This window comes from Narcine bancroftii, chromosome 2 (assembly GCF_036971445.1).
Source record: "Narcine bancroftii isolate sNarBan1 chromosome 2, sNarBan1.hap1, whole genome shotgun sequence".
Lineage (NCBI taxonomy): Eukaryota > Metazoa > Chordata > Chondrichthyes > Torpediniformes > Narcinidae > Narcine > Narcine bancroftii.
The window spans coordinates 209492044-209510500 of NC_091470.1; the positions used below are offsets into that span (position 1 = coordinate 209492044).

The following is an 18457-nucleotide window of genomic DNA, read 5'->3' on the forward strand; positions in this document are numbered from 1 at the left end:
AGCAGGTCAATGGGACGAGGGAGATGATGGTGGGCACAGGCGAGAGGGGCTGAATAACACATTTTTCTGTGCTGTAGTTTTCTATGTTCTAAGATTCTTAGACAGGCCCATGGATGGAAGGAAAACAGAGGGTTACGGGCGTGAGATTAGATTGATGAATAGGTTTATATGGGTCAGCACAACATCGTGGGCTGAAGGTCCTGCACTGTAATGTTCTATGTAAAGTGGCAGACTTCTTCATCTTAGTTACATAACTTATTATTTGCCCTCTGATGAATGCTTTCATTGCGTCCCATCGTATAAACTTATCTTTCACTGATTCCGTATTTATTTCAAAGTACATTTTAATTTGTCGTTCAATTAATTCTCTAAAATCCTGTCTTTTAAGTAGCATGGAGTTTAATCTCCATCTATACATTCTTGGTGGGATCACAGGCTCTGATCTCTCCACCCACTGAAGCAAGATGCTGCCACATGAAGGACGCCATCACCCTGGTGACATCCTCTTCTCACTGCTCCCTTCAGGCAAATGCCTGAAGACCAGCAACATGTTCTTCCCCCAAAAGCTACTGAACCTCTCATGCTACACTAACCATAAACCACTTCAGGGCCACGGTCTGGTTGCACCATTAAAACATTACTTTTGTTGCACTAACTGGAACTGAATATTTCTTTCTCTTGTCATTATTTTGGGGACCCATGGCATATTGTGGTACTTTAATTCCATCAGCGCTGTCTCCACTTCATCCTCAACATTCATTGGAATGACTTCATCACCAACATCGAAGTACTCGAGCTGGCAGAGTCCGCAAGCATCGAATCCATGCTGCTGAAGACCCAACTGGGTGGGTCACGTCTCCAGAATGGAGGACCGTCGCCTTCCCAAGATTGTGTTCTGTGGCGAGCTCTCCACTGGCCACCGAGACAGAGGTGCACCAAAGAAGAGGTACAAGGACTGCTTAAAGAAATCTATTGGTGCCTGCCACATTGACCACCGCCAGTGGGTTGATCTCGCCTCCAACCGTGCATCTTGGCGCCTCACAGTTCGGCGGGCAGCAACCTCCTTTGAAGAAGACCGCAGAGCCCACCTCACTGACAAAAGACAAAGGAGGAAAAACCCAACACCCAACCCCAACCAACAAATTTTCCCTTGCAACCATGCCTGCCTGTCCCGCATCGGACTTGTCAGTCACCAACAAGCCTGCAGCAGACGTGGACATACCCCTCCATAAATCTTCATCCGCGAAGCCAGGCCAAAGAAGAATTTATAATGTTGGTATTGACAGTAGTGGGTTGTATTAAAGGGGTGAGGAGTCAGCATACAAGAGGGAGATTGAAAACTTGGCCGAATGCTGCACCAACAACAACCTCGCACTCTATGTCACCAAAACTAAGGTTTACTTCATGAAGGGAAAACCAGAGGATCAGATTTAAATTCCAAGGTGTCACAATCTAGGAGGATCTTTCCACATATCAACAGGATCATGAAGAAAGCATGTCAGTGCCTCCACTTCCTCAGGAGTTTGCAGAGGTTTGGTATGACATCGAAAAGCTTGGCAAACGGCAGGAGTCACGTGATGGAGTAGTGGCCGGTAGGGGAACTCCAGCCCTCTCCAGAAAAGTAAAAAAAAGGTAGGGAAAAAACAAAGTCACTAACACAGAAACCATAATAAATTGAAAGTGAAAGTGTGGAGAAAATGGCAGCAAAGAAAGAAAAACCAAAAACAACGGGAAGAAAAGAAGGAGGAAGGACGTCGGAGGAGGAAGGTGGAGGCCCACTGTGGAGAGAGAAGCCCGCTCCCCGATATCAGTGGAAACCCGAACTCAGGACTACAAAAATGGCTCACAGAGCCAAACAAAAGTGCACAACCGCGCCTGCGCGAGGATTCACGCATGCGCGAGGATTCACACATGCGCGAGGATTCACACATGCGCGAGGATTCACACATGCGCGAGGATTCACACATGCGCGATGCGCAAGACAAAAACAACACCGACGGGAGGAGGGAACAGCTGAGGAGTAAATCTTCTCAGCTGAAACAGACAAGTACAACACAACAGCAAGACTCTCAATAGGAAAACATAGAAAATAACGAGAACAAGAAGGAAGAGAATAAAAATAGGAAATCCAAGAAACAACAGATGACCAACTTAGAGGAAGAAGACCAACACCAAGACACTTTTAATAAAAATAAGAAGAACAAAAATACCCAACAAAATAAAATAAACAACCCAACAAGAAAATCAGAAGAGTCAGAGATCCTGGAGTGGACTCAGAAGAAGAGGAGGGAGAACACAGAGAAATGGAAGATGAAGGGAAGGGCAAGTACATGGATATATTTTTTTTAAAGAATATATGGAAACAGTAAAAGAATGGCAGACGCAAGAATTCAGTGAAATAAAAAGAAGAATAAAAAGTACAGAAGAAAAAATGAATAGATTAGACATGATCATGACAGAAATAGGAAAAAGAGTAGACAAGGTGGAAGAACAAGAAACAGCCATAGAAATGGAGGTAGATGACAAAAAAGAAATTAGAAGAATCTGATAAAAAAAAGTTAGAGACACCGGAGCTGTTAGCTCAGAAGATAGATATAATGGAAAATTATAATAGAAGAAACAATATAAAGATAGTGGGCCTTAAGGAAGATGAAGAAGGCAAAAATATGAAAGAATTTATAAAAGAATGGATCCTCAGGGTCCTGGGAAGACCAGAATTACAGGAAGAAATGGAAATAGAAAGGGCACACAAAACATTAGCCCCTAAACCACAACCACAACAAAAAACAAGATCCATTCTAGTAAAATTTCTAAGATATACAACAATAGAAAATATATTGGAGAAGGCAATGAAAAAAATAAAAGAAGACAAAAAACCACTGGAATACAAGGGTCAAAAAAATTTTTTCTATCCAGATATAAGTTTTGAACTCCTGAAGAAGAGGAAGGAGTTTAATGCAGCAAAAACGACCCTATGAAAAAAGGTTATAAATTTATGTTAAAATACCCAGCGGTACTTAAAATAGATATCCCGGGGCAGCAAAACAAACTATTCTCGGATCCGGAAAAAGCACAAAAATTTGCAAAACAACTACAAAACAGACAGAGAGATGAAGAGATGTAACAAGAACAAAAATGAGAACTATGTATATATAGAGTACAAGTAAGAACTAAGAAGGGAAAGAAAGGAAGTAAGGAGGGAATTAAGAGAGTGCCCTTTGTTATATATGAAGATTAAAATCTTTTCTGCGGGGGGCTGGGTGGGGAAGAATAACAGTCACTGCGAAATCAGTTGACACTTGCGAGCGGATTCGCAAATCCAAATGGAGAGGGGAGATGTGGTTGCTCGACAAGGGACAAAGGGCAACTCAGAAAGGGGAAGGACTATTGGGGTTAAAGGAATTTTAGATATGAGAATAGTGGAAATATTTTATGTTTTCGAAATGTTGTCTTATAATGTGTTCAAAAAAAGAAAGCAGAAATGGATAAGAAGGGAAGGTGGTGATGAGGAAACGGAAAGGAAAGATAAACAAAGTATGATATGACTATGCTGAACTATATGACTTTAAATATTAATGGAATACATAACCAAATCAAAAGGAAGAAACTGTTAAATTTACTGAAAAAAGAAAAAAATGATATAGCATTCGTACAAGAAACACATCTAACTGAAATGGAACACAAGAAATTAAAGAGAGATTGGATAAAAATGTACCAATCAAAATAGAAGAGGAAATAATAGATCCAGCAGGGAGATATGTAATGATAAAATGTCAGATATATTCAGAATTTTGGAATTTACTCAATGTATACTCACCTAATGAAGAAGATCAAAAATTTATGCAAGATATCTTTTTGAAGATAGCAGATACGCAAGGGAATATACCAATAGGAGGGGATTTTAACCTTAATTTGGACTCAAACATAAATAAAACTGGAAAAAAGACTAACAGAAAGAATAAAGTAACCAAATTTATAATTAAATCGATGCAAGAAATGCAACTTTTGGATATATGGAGGAAACAACACCCAAAGGAAAAGGAATATTCATATTATTCAGGTAGACACAAAACATACTCAAGGATAGGCCTATTCCTGTTATCAGCCCACATTCAAGGGACAGTTAGGTAAACGGAATATAAAGCTGGACTATTATCAGATCACTCACCCCTGTTATTGGCAATAGAGCTAGAGGACATCCCACCAAGAATGTATAGATGGAGATTAAACTCCATGCTACTTAAAAGGCAGGATTTTAGAGAATTCATTGAACGACAAATTAAAATGTACTTTGAAATAAATATGGAATCAGTGAAAGATAAGTTTATACGATGGGACGCAATGAAAGCATTCATCAGAGGGCAAATAATAAGTTATGTAACTAAGATGAAGGACTACAATCGGGAAACAGAACAGTTGGAAAGGGAAATAACAAATATAGATAAAGAATTAGCAATAAAGGAAGATACAACTAAAAGAAGAGAATTGGCAGATAAAAAAATAAATTATGAAACACTACAAACATATAAGGTGGAGAAGAACATAATAAAGACAAAACAGAAATATTATGAGCTAGGAGAAAAAATGCACAAAATTCCAACGGAGATCAATGAAAACTTCAGAGAATTCTACGAGCAACTATATCAAACTGAAAACAAAGGGAAAGAAGACAAAATAGATGAATTTCTAACTAAAATTTAACTACCAAAATTACAAACAGAGGAGCAAAATAAATTAATAAAACCATTTGAAATAGAAGAATTACAGGAGATATTAAAAAAACTACCGAACAATAAAACACCAGGAGAGGATGGATTTCCAATAGAATTCTATAAAACATTTAAAGACTTATTAATTCCTACCCTCCTGGAAGTAATCAACCAGATTGATAAAACACAAAACATACTAGATTCATCCAAAACAGCAATAATTACAGTAATACCAAAGACAGGGAAAGATCAACTAGCACCAGCGTCATATAGACCAATATCTCTACTTAACACAGATTATAAGATAATAGCTAAACTATTAGCAAACAAATTGGCCGACTATGTACCAAAAATAGTAAATCTAGACCAAACTGGCTTTATTAAAAAAAGACAAACAACGGACAATATCTGTAAATGTATTAACTTCATTCATGCAGTAGAAGGAAATAAAACTCCAACAGTAGCAGTTGCTTTAGACGCAGAGAAGCCTTTGACAGGGTAGAATGGAATTATTTATTCAAAGTACTACAAAAATTCAGCCTACCAGAGCAATATATTAATTGGATTAAAGCATTATATAAAGGACCATTGGCAAAAGTGACAGTAAATGGATAGATATCAAAACAATTTAACTTAAGTAGATCAACAAGGCAGGGATGTACACTATTTCCCTCACTGTTCGCATTAGCTATAGAACCACTAGCAGAACTGATAAGAACAGAAAATAAAATAAGAGGGATAAAAATAAAAGAGAAGGAATATAAAATCAGTCTATTTGCAGATGACATTATAATATACTTAACAGAACCAGAAATATCAATAAAAGAATTACATAGGAAATTGAAGGAATATGGAGAAGTATCGGGGTACAAGATCAACGCAAATAAAAGTGAAGCAATGCCAATGAATAATGCGGATTTCACAAAGTTTAAGAAAGAATCACCATTTAGATGGCAAACACAAGCAATGTGACCCCTAGGTGTACAACTAAATAAAAATCTTGGCCATCTATATAAACTAAATTATCATCCATTAATGAAAAAATTACAAGACGACTTAGAGCATTGGAAAGACTTACCATTAACACTGATAGGAAGGATAAACTGTATTAAAATGAACATTTTCCCAAGGATACAATACCTATTTCAGTCATTACCAATTCACCTAACTGAGAAATTCTTCAAGGAACTAAAGAAAATAATAAGGAAATTCTTATGGAAAGGGGGGAAACCGAGGATAGCACTAGATAAATTAACAGAATGGTACAAACAAGGAGGCTTACAACTGCCAAACTTTAAGAATTATTATAGAGCCGCACAATTAAGATACCTATCAGATTTTTATTAAACAAAGGAAAAACCAGATTGGACCAGATTAGAACTAGATAAAATAGGGGAGAAGATACCTGAACATATACTATATAAATGGGATGAAAAATTGGTGCAACGTAGGAATTCACAAGTATTGCATCATCTGCTCAACATTTGGAAGAAGATTCACGTAGAAAGGAATAAAACAAATTACCAACTACCAAAACTAATATTGACGCAAAATCAACTAATCCCTTTCACAATAGATAACCTTTCCTTCAGAGAATGGGAGAGAAAAGGGATCAAAAGAATAGAAAATTGTTTTTCGGGAAATAAATTATTATCCTTTGAACAAATGAAGGATAAATATAACTCACGATACAATGTTTGCATACCACCAACTGAAAACCTACTTGAAGGACAAATTGGGAAACAGTCTGAGGTTACTAGAAGGAAGCAATTTTGAATATGTGATTACAGACACAATGATCATTTAAAAATTTGTAACAAACATGTACATCAAACTGCAAGAAAAGGAGAACGAGGAAACAAACGGTAAACCTAAAAAATAGGAACAAGATCTAAACATAAAGATAAAGAATGAAACATGGGAAAAGCTATGCTCCGGAAATATGAGAAATACAATAAACACGAGGTTACGCATGATACAATATAACTGGATACACAGGCTATACATCACACCTCAAAAGTTAAATAAATGGGACCGAACAGTATCAGACAGATGTTTTCGCTGTAAAAAGGAAACTGGATCAACAATTCATGCAATTTGGACATGTGAGAAAGTAAAAAAATTTTGGGAAGATCTAAACCAGATATTAAATAAAATCACAAAAAGCAATATACCAAAAAAACCCAGAGATCTTCCTCCTAAGTAATATAAGAAATAAAGAATTTGGATTCGATTTGGATGGAGCACAAAAAAGATTTGTTATGATAGCCCTAGCTGTAGCAAAAAAATGTGGAAATTAGAAGACAACTTGAGAATACAACAATGGTACATAGAAATGAATAAATGTATTCCATTAGAAAAAATAACATAATTTAAGAAATAACATCACAATATTCGAACAAATATGGGAGCCATACATGAAATACAATAGAGAAATCCTACCATGGACTTCCACCACCTAAAATGACAGAAGGAGAAGACAACGAAAAGAACTGACTCAGTAAATTTTCTTGTTTATTTTTATTAAGTGACAACATTGTTTAATGGGTTAAATGTATCTTATAGATTGAACTTCAAATAAATGGGAAAGGGGGTGAGGGAGGGAGGGAAGGGAGGGGGGAAAAAGGGGGAGAAAATGACACTATATATTCAAGAGAAAAAATGTCTGTATGTATCTTGGTCAATATGGTTTATAGTATGAAAAATAAAAAATTTAAAAAAAAGAAAAGCTTGGCAAACCTCTCTAAATGTGTGGTAGAAAGTGCACTGACTGGCTGCATCACATTCTGGAATGGGAGCACCAATTTCCCAACCCTCCCCTCTCCCTCAGTGGAAAGCCCTGCAAAAGATAGTGGACACAGCCCAGGACATCACAGACAAAACCCTCCCCAACATCAAGAACATCTACAAGGAGCGCTGCCATCGGAGAGCAGCAGCAATCATCAAGGATTCACACCACCCAGCACAAGCTCTGATCTCCCTGCTGCCATCGGGAAAGAGCTATCGGTGCCACAAGACTTGCACAACCAGGTTCAGGAACCATACAACACCACAGGACAGGTTACAGGCCATTCGGCCCTTCTAGTCTGTGTCAAAAACATCATACCACAAATCCCACAGACCTGCGCCCATTCCATAACCCTCCAGACCTCTCCTATCCATGTATCTATCCAGTTTATTTTTCAAAACTTAAGAGTGAGCCCACATTTACCAAGTCAGATGGCAGCTCGTTCCACACTCCCACCTCACTGAGTGAAGAAGTTCCCCCTAAACAGCTGCTACCCCTCCACCATCAGACTCAACAGCCCTCCTTTAAGGACTCCTACTCTGCACATTATTAATTACTGAATATTTATTTTCCGTGCAGCACAGTTTGTTTGCACTTCTTTCTTTGTTTACATTTCTCTTTTTTGTATACGCACGTCTTCATTTTTGCACTGCCGATAATAGAAATTCTTCCTGGCCGGCAGGAAAAAGTATGTCAGGGTTGTATTTACTGTCATGTACGTACCCTGACAATGAATCAGAACTTGAACCTGTGTAGTTGCTGCAAGCATGAATTCTGATGCATCTGAACATTGTTCTTGTATATATGACAATATACACTTGTGTCATATCTGCAGAGGTTTGTCCATTGGTGAAACTAGGATCCAGTAAACAAGCGTCAAAGCCCTCCCTCATCACTTTGGGACAATTGGCATAGCCAGATCTTCCACACCAAGTAACAGGTGGCAATAAACGTCAGCCGTCATCAGTAAGAACTGGCCTTACCTTGGTCAATGCCGTTTATATAAAAGTGCAATGCTCCACTGGATTTTCTCATGAGGCCAATGTGATCGCCTTCCTGCGGAACACAATATAAAAGCACCTCAGACAGCCCTTTCCAACATTCATCAGGAACAAGATCAGGCCACGCAGACTGTCGCTCCCACTCCGCCATTCAATAAGATTGCAGCTGATCTGGCTGTGAACTCAGCTCCACCCACCCTCCCATGATCCTTCTTTCCCCTACCCTCCAACTGTCTCTTAAGTATACTAAATGAACCAGCCTCGAGTGCTTCATTTGGGCAGAGAACTCCACAGATTCACTCCTCTCTGGGAGAAGCAGTCCCTCCTCATCTCCATCCTAAATCCACTCCCCCACCCCCCCCCCCCCCCCCCCACAATATTGAAGCTGTGTCCTCTGGATCTAGTCTCACTAGCCAGAGGAAACGACTTGTCTTGCCTGTCCATTTCATAGTGTTGCCTGTTGTTACAAGATCCCCCCCCCCCCTCGTTCTTCTGAATTCCAGCAAGTACAGTCCCAGATGACTCAATCCATGATAGGAGGACGGAGAGGGTGGAATTCACTGCCCATTGAAGCAGTAGAGGTGACCTCAGTGAATATGTTTAAGACCAGGTTGGATAGATTTTTTATACAGAAGGGGATTAATGGATATGGGGAAAAGGAAGGTAGGTGGAGAAAATCGGATCAGCCATAAACAGATTGAATGGAGGAGCAGGCTCGACAGGCCGAATCCTACTCCTGTTTCTTCGGTTCTTAATCTCTCCTTGCATGCTAACCCCCTCATCTCCTGAATCAGCCTGGTTAAGCAAGACATTCCTGACGAAGGGCTCAAACCCAAAATGTCGACTTCCTATGGATGCTGCGAGACCTGCTGAGTTTCTGCAGCACTTGGGGGTACTGCACTGCCCCCACCATCTGCAGATTTTCTTGTTTGCCACTCACATCTTGCAGTACCACCCCCATGAGGCACTGAGTACAGCATTCAAAACCTGTGGCTCAAGAACAGGCCATTCAGCCCAAAAGGATCATGTCAACATTCTGTTTGCACCCCACCCTCCTCCAGATCTCCTCTGTGGTACTGCATCCTGGTTCTTTTCTCCAGATTAACACCACACCCCCCAACCCTCATAGTGCTCCCCAACTGCTCCCCCTCCCCTTTGCCGCTGGATTATCCCAGTGGACCAAACACGGGAGCTCCAGTTTCATAAGAAATAAAGAGGAGTCGGCCATTCAGCCCATTGAGTCTGCTCTGCCATTCAATCTGATCACAGCTGATCTGATGATGGGCTCATCTCCACCGACCTGACTTTTCCCCATATCCCTTAATTTCCCTTCCCAACCTGGTCCTAAATATATTTACTGAGGTCGCCTCCACTGCTTCAATAGGCAGCAAATTCCAGATTCCCCACCCTCTGGGAGAAGCAGTTCCTCCTCATCTCTGTCCTAAATCTACTCCCCTGGATCTTGAGGCCACGTCCCCTAGTTCTGGACTCCCCCACCCATGGCATCAACTTATCTATGCCTTTCATAATTTTATATGTTTCTATATATAATGAAGAATGAGAGGGGATCTTAAAATTCCAATAAGTACAGTCCCAGACGACTCAATCTCTCCAGATAGGCTAAGTCCCTCATCTCTGGAATCCACCTGGTGAACCCTCCTCTGCAACTCCTCCAAAGCTAGTATATCCTTCCTCAAGGAAGGAGATCAGAACTGCACGGAGTACTCCAGATGTGGCCTCACCAGGACCTTGTACAGTTGCTCCTAAATTCAATCCCTCCAGCAATGAAACCCAACATCCCATTTGCCTTCTCAATCGCCCACTGCACCTGCAAACCAGCCTTTTGTGATTCGTGCACAAGCACACCCAAGTCCTTCTGCATGGCACCATGCTGCAAAGACTTGCCATTTAAATAATATTCTGATCTTCCATTTTTCATCACATTCACCAGCATTGTACTCCATCTGCCAGACCCTTGCCCACTCACTTAACCTATCTCCCTGCAGGCTCTCTGTATCCTTTGTACAATTTGCTTTCCCACTCAATTTAGTGTCATAGGCAAACTTAAATGCACTATACTCTGTCCCCTCTGCCAGATCCAGATTGTTAATGTATATCATAGACTGTGAACTTCACCTGCTCTGGGGGCCCCACATTCCCTGAGGGACGATACCTGCAACTCGTCCAGGCTGAACTCGCAGTACTCCCTCCGTGTGCCCTTGCCATTGGTCAGAATCCCGCAGCCGCTCATCATGATCGTCCCTGCAAGGCGGGGGGGGGGGGGGGGGGGGGGAGTGGAGTGTGTGGTGGGGAAAGGAGGGAGAAAGAAAGTGTGGATGCATCTCCGAGAACCACGGCACATGCTTCCCCCAGGGCAGGGGCAACATGGAGGTGGGGGAGGGGGGGGTGAGTAATAATGGGAAGGAGCACCAAACTCTCTGACATTGCGACCCCACCATGGTGGTGAGGTGGAGTCGACGAACCTCAATCTCACTGGGATTGAAGCCACAAATCTGGAGAGACAACATGGCCCCAAACCCCCATCTGCTGCCGACATGTGCCACTGGCACGTTGCAGCTGCTGGCTGCAGTGGCGTGACCCAGCAGGGCTCCCTCGACTGCACCTCCACAAGCTGATAACTGCAGTCATCCCATCCCACCCGGTACCTATAATCACATCACCCCCCCCCCCCTCCGCACCCCACCCTTGTCCCATCAGGATGACGATTCCCGAGCGCAAGATCACACACCACCAGTTTGTTCACCACTGTTATCAGGCTCTTGAATGCACCTCACACTTAATGCTCCCTTCTCTCCATTCCCTGTATCTCTGCACCGTGTCCTTACTGATGTAAAATGTGTGTGCTCACTCACTGGACTGCTCACAGAATGGACTTTCTCTCTGAACTTCAATGGGAAATGCCACAGGACTTGGATTCCCAAAGTTTGAGTGTAAGCTTTATTTTGGAACCGAGGAAGACTCGGACATCTGGAGTAACACTGGGACAGGCAGGAAGATGTGTGGTAACAAGGGGTGCAGTAGGCAGTCACACAGAGGTAATGGTGGGATCTATGGACACTGTGTCTCTGATGGGATTCCCTGTTACTTCTTCTATCACAACATCTCTTTATATGCATTTACAAACAGGCAAAGTAAACACAACTCGAGAATTAGCAATGTGCAGCAGTGCCAACACTTCTTAAGGAGGTTGAGAAGGGCAAGACTACCGGGCTCCATCTTGACATTTTACAGGAGCACAATTGACAGTGTCCTGTCTGGCTGCATCCCTGTGTAGGATGGGAGCTGGAAAACATCGGACCAGACGTCAATACAGAGCGTCATCAAAATGGCCAAAAAGATCACCGGAGTCTCCCTTTCCCCTACTGATAACATTCACTGGGAGTGTTGCTTAAACAGGGCTCAAAGAATTATTGAGGACTCTTTCCACCCAGCTCATGATATCTTTGACTCACTACCATCAGGAAAGAGGTACTGGAGCATCAAAATCAGGATGGCCAGGCTGGGGAATATCTATTTCCTGCAGGCTGCAAGATTGATGAACAGTATCCTATAACCGAGTAAATCATCCCTAAATATTTATATAGATTTATTTTCAATTATATCTGTATGTATATGTGTGATCATTATCTGCTGTGTATTATGTGTGTGCATAGTGGTCCGGAGAAACTCTGTTTTGTCTGGCTGTATGTGTAGAGTCGGGTGATAATGCACCTGAACTTGAACATTTTGGTTATTATGTACACAACAACAAAGGGACCTTTTTAAGTTCCAGGTTCTGTCTGACCCAGGTCAGCAGCTCTGGCAGCACTGCCATTTTCTGTATATTTGTTTGCATGAGAATCTTGTCTATATTTTGTATTTATAGTCTCTTTTTAATTCAAAATAATATGGTTGATTTTTTTTAAACAAGTATCTGTTTGGATGCAGAAGGAATTTCAGTGAATTTGTACATTGTACCATGTGTATGACAATAAACATTTTTTCAATGCAGGAAACGGGATTCGAGGTGAGGAGCAAAATGACCAGCGTGGCTGTGGTGGGCTGAATGGGCTACTTTCAGGAGCTGTGCATCTCTATGGTTAAGCTCCTGAATGGGAGGTTTGCAATACAAGGGGAGGAAAGAAAATTGAAGTCGGTATCACACGGATCCACAGCAGAAATGGCCCATTCTGATGCAGGGGAGTTAAGCAAAGTGGCGACATGGCCAGACGGAGGCTTGCCTTGGGTCTTGGGAGAGCAACGGAAGAGGCCCTGGGTCAGGATGGAAGTGGGATGCAGTGGCAGGGAACAGGAAGCGGAGTGAACATAGGTGCTCCCTCAAACTGGTTTCTTCTCTCTCCAATAGTTGGCATCCGCCGTATATCTCCAACCAATTTTACTCCCCTTTCCCCTACTGACTCTTCAACTGACCTAATTTTCAGTTTTGGCTCTTTTTGTTTTTCTCTCTCTAAGTGGCCCATTATGTAATCCACTCAGATGGAATTCATCCCCATAGTAACCCTAGGACTCACCTCTTCATCCCTTCTCCAATTTTAACCTGTTTTGCACTTTCCAAGTTTTGACCAAGTACCTTCAAGCCATGGACACTGCCTGCCCGAGAGTTTCTAGCACACTTTATTTTTAGGCAAAGCTTTCCAGCGCCTGTGGTTTTGTCCTGACCCTTCCCCCGGTTCTCAGGTCTTCATGCCAATAATGACATGGATGACCCCAAGGTCATGGAGGGTACAAGGTAACACATTTTAGACTCACAACAAAACGGCATCAAGGCTGGACCTCCTGACCTGATCGAAGATTGGTCATTGTTGCCGGGTAGTCCAAGTTATTCGGGTTATGCACAGTAATGCCAATCTCAATGGACCCAGACCACTTGTCAACCAACTTGTCAATTCTGATCTGTAAGAGAGATAAAAATGTATGTGGAGCAGATAGAAATTTTGCAGATTCCATTAAAACCCCTGGTATCCAGCACCTTCAGTGATTGGTAACTGCTGGATACCAAGTTTTCCAGTTGCTTGAGACTCACTCTTACAACACCTAAGACAGCAGCATTAAGAATAAACAGTTTAAAAGAGAAAAGATGGTGCAAAATGTAATTTTGAAAAAAAAAATTGCAGTCCTTAATGATGTAAAATTCACTTTAATCAGGTAATTCCCGTAACTCACAAAGTTTAAATTTGACCCCTGGTCACTGGCACTGTAACAGCGTTGCGCTAACCATGACAATGTTATAATTAACACTCCCTTCCCCAAGTTTACATATAAAGCCTAACTAATATACTTAATAACATACTAGTAAAGACATTAATAAAGCAGGGAAAAGGAGTCACTTTAAGAGAGGCTCCCCCCCCACCCAACGGCATCATCCAGCACGACACCATCGTTGTTTCACACAACAGCTGCTACTACAAGCAAAGCTCGACCAAGGCTGGAAATCCACTAGCTGGATATTTGCTCCCATCTTCATTAAAGGATGACGTGTTACTCAGAGAACATTTATTTAAATTTTTACTTGTTTTCATTTCTTTTTATTTATTTATTTGTTTGTTTTCCTAGATTTTTTGCCAATTGCTTAAGGTTGCGTGAATTCCAGATAACAGGGGTTTTAATGTATTTAGATTTTTTTTTAATATATCTATATAATCCATAATGAGTGTGCAAAGATTGCCCCTGAAAAGGAGAACTGACTGCCCCATACCAACTGACACAAAAGCTGCCATGTACACTTTGGTAGAAGGAATAATAGCCTCCAATGCGCCAGAGAAAAATAACCCAGGTTTGTCTGACGTCTCCCCATCGCTCAAGTCTTCTATGTACGAGTTGACCAGTTGCACTGCTCGCAAAGCAAACTTCCGTGTGTGTTCGTAAACTCGGGCTGGATGGCCGTGCCAGTGGGAGGTGGGATACCAGCATGCACGCCGCTTGACCACAGGATACCAGTGTGCACGCTGCCCAACCACGGGATACCAACATCACAGTGCATACGTCCACGTCGTGCAATAACAACGTCCACCCATCCTGACCAAGGGATACCGATGACCACGTGTCCCCACCGCAGACGGGGCAGCCACCTCACCTCGAACATCTCATTGTCCCGCAGCGGTCGGTTGGTCACCACGACACCGTTGTTGAACTCGTCCAGAGGGCGCCTCCTCTCCGCCGTTTTGTTGTTGTTGCTGAGCTTGATGAGGGTGCCACACTTCTCGTGGAAGAGCAGAGCATCGTTGGAGGTGATGGAGCAGCCGTCTGGGGAGTTGCCCAAGCCAACAGTCAGCAGGTTGCCGGTGTAGGCCGAGAGGATGGCATTGTTCACCACATCTGACAGCTCCATCCCCACGAATCCTGAAGGCACAGGGGAGGAGAGGTCACGTCACCCCCGCCCAATGCCAGCACCCCAAACCCATCCTCATCTCACCCCAACATCCCCCATCCCAAACACAAAGTTCACTCCTCTCCATCTTCTGAGCTAAACATCACGTAACATATTGGGGAAGATTAACATCCGGGAACTGCTCCCCCACTGAGTCCACAGAGATATGTGAACGCAATTCAGGACATCACACACGACCCCAACACCCTCAACACACTCATAGGCCATAGGAGCAGAAATAGGCCATTCAGCCCATCAAGTCTGCCCTGCCATTTAATCATAATCTGATGCATTTCTCCACTCAGCCCCTTCTCCCCATAACCTTTGATGCCCTGGCTAATAAAAAACCTATTGCCTTAAACACACCCAGTGACCCAGCCTCTGTACCTGCCTATGGCAACAAATTCCACAGATTCACCACCCTCTGACTGAAGAAATTCCTCCGCATCCCTGTTCCAAACGGACACCCTTCAATCCTGAAGTTGTGCCCTCTTGTCCTAGGCTCTTCCACCGTGAGGAAACAACCCTTCTGTATATACTCTATCCACGCCTTTCAATATTCAAAATGAGATCCCCCCCACTTCTCCTAAATCCCAACATCCAACACTCCTCATGCAATAACCCTAATAATAATTCCTAGAATCACTCTTATGAACCTTCTCTGAACCTCTCCAACATCACCATATCTTTTCTTAAACAAGCCCAAAAGTGCTCACAATACTCCACGTGAGGCCTCACCAGTGCCTTGTAAAGCCTCAGCTTCACATCCTTGCTCCCTCTGCCAGCATTTTAAAGGACCCACCCCATCCTAGTCTCCCTCTCTTCTTTTCTCTCTCTCTCTCTCTCTCTCTCTTTCCGGCCCCCGCCCCCCCTCTTCAGGCAGGAGATACACGAGGATGAAAACACCAGATTCAAGGTCAATTCCTTTCCTGCACTGATCAGCCTCTGATGCAGTCCTCACCAAGAACTCCCTGGGAACACCAGGTGCCGGAGGTTTCTGTGAGGGGTGCTGGACAAAGTGGTAACCCTCTGTCTGTCTTACAGTAGACAAAAGTTGAAAAGAATTTCATGCATGTTACATTCTAAATGTAACAATAAGTGTGACAATAATGGAACTTTACAATGGCTGAAGCCCTTGCCCTGCTTAACTTTTCTCCATTGCCCACACTGTTTCTGTAGTTCCTCATCCCCAGCACTGTTTGACTACAGCTATGCCCCTCCCCACACTTAAAACATAGAACACTACAGGCCCTTCAGCTCACAATACACATCTAAAAAAAACTAAACCCTCCCTACCCTGTAACCATCTATTTTTCGTCCATTCGTAAATGCCCCCAATATTCCAACTTCCACCACTACCCCAGGCAAGGCATTCAAGGCCCCCACAACTCTCAGTGCAAAAAAAAACTTACCCCTGACATCTCTCCTAAACTACCCTCCCTCCCTTCACTTTGTACACACGTCCTCTGGTGTTTGCTGATCCCCCTGGGAAACAGGTGCTGACTGTCTATCTTACTAGTCAAAACACACCAAAATGCTGGAGGAACTCAGCGGTCTTCCAGCATCGCTGACGTTTCGGGCTTGAGCCCTTCTTAAAGGAATGAGCAAAAAAAGTAAATCTCAGAATAGAGACAGTGCTGGCCAGGGGAGGAATCCAGACCAACAAAAGGCACTAATTGGATACAAGGGGAGAATTGATTAAGTCTGTGTGAAAGGAGGTGGAAAAGGGAGAGAGGGGGGGAGGCAACAGGGGAAGAAGGGCATCCAGTTGGAGGGTGCCCAGTCGAAAGATGAGGTGTTGTTCCTCCAATTTGCTGGTGGTCTCAGTCTGGCAGTACATGGGCAGACATGTTAGCAAATGAATGATGGGGAATTGGAATGGGTGGCACTGGGAAATCCACGTGATTGTGGCGGACAGAGCTGAGGTGCTCAGCGAAGCAATCTCCCAGTCTGTGTCTGATCTCTCCCATGCAGAGGAGACCATAACAGGAGCACCAGATTCAGAAGTTGACCCCTGCAGATTCACAGGTGAAGTGTTGCTTCACTTAGAAGGGCTGTCTGGGGCCCCAAACACTGATGAGGGAGGATCTTATTGTCTCTCTGTTTGCCATTGTACAATCCACTGTGTGAATTGACTCGGGGACACACAAGAGGTTGCAAAAATTTGCTGCAGGAACACAGAAATTGGAGATGTTGGCATCTTCAGCAACATATTGCTGGAGGCAAGTCTGACGACATCCAGGGATAGAAATGGTCAGTCAACATTGCAGGTCGGGACTCGACTGGAAACGTTGACTGTCCATTCCTCCCCCTTCAAGCTGTCTGACTTGTCGAATGCCTCCCAGCCATCCTTTGCTTCCTCAATCTGCCAGAGGAACTCGGGATGGGGGGGGTCGAGCAGCGCCAGCGGGGGGGGGGGGAGGGGGAATGGTTGATATTCACTGGAAACATCTGCCACTCATCACCCACCAGGATGTATTCAGCTTTACTACAAGTTGATGTGCCTGGATAGCAGGCATGACAAAGCTCCTAGCAGTACTTCAGCACTCGTGACAAAATAAATTCAATACCAGTATTCCAAACTAAGAATGTGGCTTCTTCTCTGCCTTTCACTCTCCTTGTACCCCTCATACTGATGGCCTTAAAGCATGGTTTCTTCCTCAACAACAGATCCAACCAGTCCCCTTCACCACCACCTTCCTCTGCCTGGCAAAATGTACTTGCCTTCAGTAAATTTCCTCATCCCACTTTCTCCAGATCAGTGGGTGGCAGTTAGCGCCAGCAATTGGGACCGGGATTCAAATTCTATGCTGTCTGCAAGGAGTTTGTACGTTCTACCTGTGTCTGCGTGGGTTTTTCCCGAGGGTTCTGATGTCCTCCCACCATTTGAAACGTACGGATGAGTAGCTACTTGGGTGTAATTGGGTGGCACGGGCTCCTGAGCCGTGCTGTATGTCCAATTTTTTAAATGTAAAAGGTGCAGCCACGGGTCCCAGCGGGTCTTTTGGTTGGCTATACAGAGCAATCCATGCTACTCAACTCTTCTTCTGCTACATCGATCACTACATTAGTGCTGCCTCATACAGCCATGATGAGTTCATCACCTTTATCCAATTTGCTGCCAACTTTCACTCCAACCTCAAATTCACTTGTTCCAACTTTGGCCATGCACTCCCTTTCTTGATCTCTCTGTCTCCATCTCGGGAAACAAATTCTGTACCAATATTTTCTCAAACCTACCAACACCCCAGCTACTCCAACTACACCTCTTCAGACCCTGTCCCCACAAGGATTCAATTCTTTTCTCTCAATTCCTGTCTCCATTGCTTCGACTCTCAGGATGAGGTCTTCGATTGAAGATCATCCAAGGTGTCCTCCTCCTTCACACAACACGATTTCCCCTATTCTGCCATCAACTCAGCCCTTACTCGCATCTTCTCCATTTCCCACACAATTGCCCTGGCTCCGCCCACCCCAATACACAAGGACAGGATTCCCCTTGATATCACCTACCACCCCACATTCAACATATCATCTTCCACAATTTCCACCTCCGACAAGATCCCACCAG

The 18457-nt window shown here is 43.3% G+C and overlaps 1 protein-coding gene across 2 annotated transcripts in view; it reads right to left on the reverse strand.

The window, feature by feature from the left end:
* The window catches only part of neurl4 (neuralized E3 ubiquitin protein ligase 4), an 86390-nt gene that overhangs the window by 62319 nt on the left and 5614 nt on the right, over positions 1 to 18457 (reverse strand). Inside the window, exons 1-5 of one of the 2 annotated variants that reach the window (XM_069920169.1) lie at positions 15848 to 15906; positions 14593 to 14858; positions 13301 to 13412; positions 10672 to 10760; positions 8481 to 8553 (exon numbers count right to left, since the gene is read on the reverse strand). In XM_069920169.1, the coding sequence (XP_069776270.1) occupies positions 8481 to 8553; positions 10672 to 10760; positions 13301 to 13412; positions 14593 to 14847 (529 nt within the window). In that variant the 5' untranslated portion in view covers positions 14848 to 14858; positions 15848 to 15906. Of the gene's footprint in view, positions 1 to 8480; positions 8554 to 10671; positions 10761 to 13300; positions 13413 to 14592; positions 14859 to 15847; positions 15907 to 18457 lie in introns of those variants that run through there. The other variant, XM_069920168.1, reaches the window with a different exon arrangement.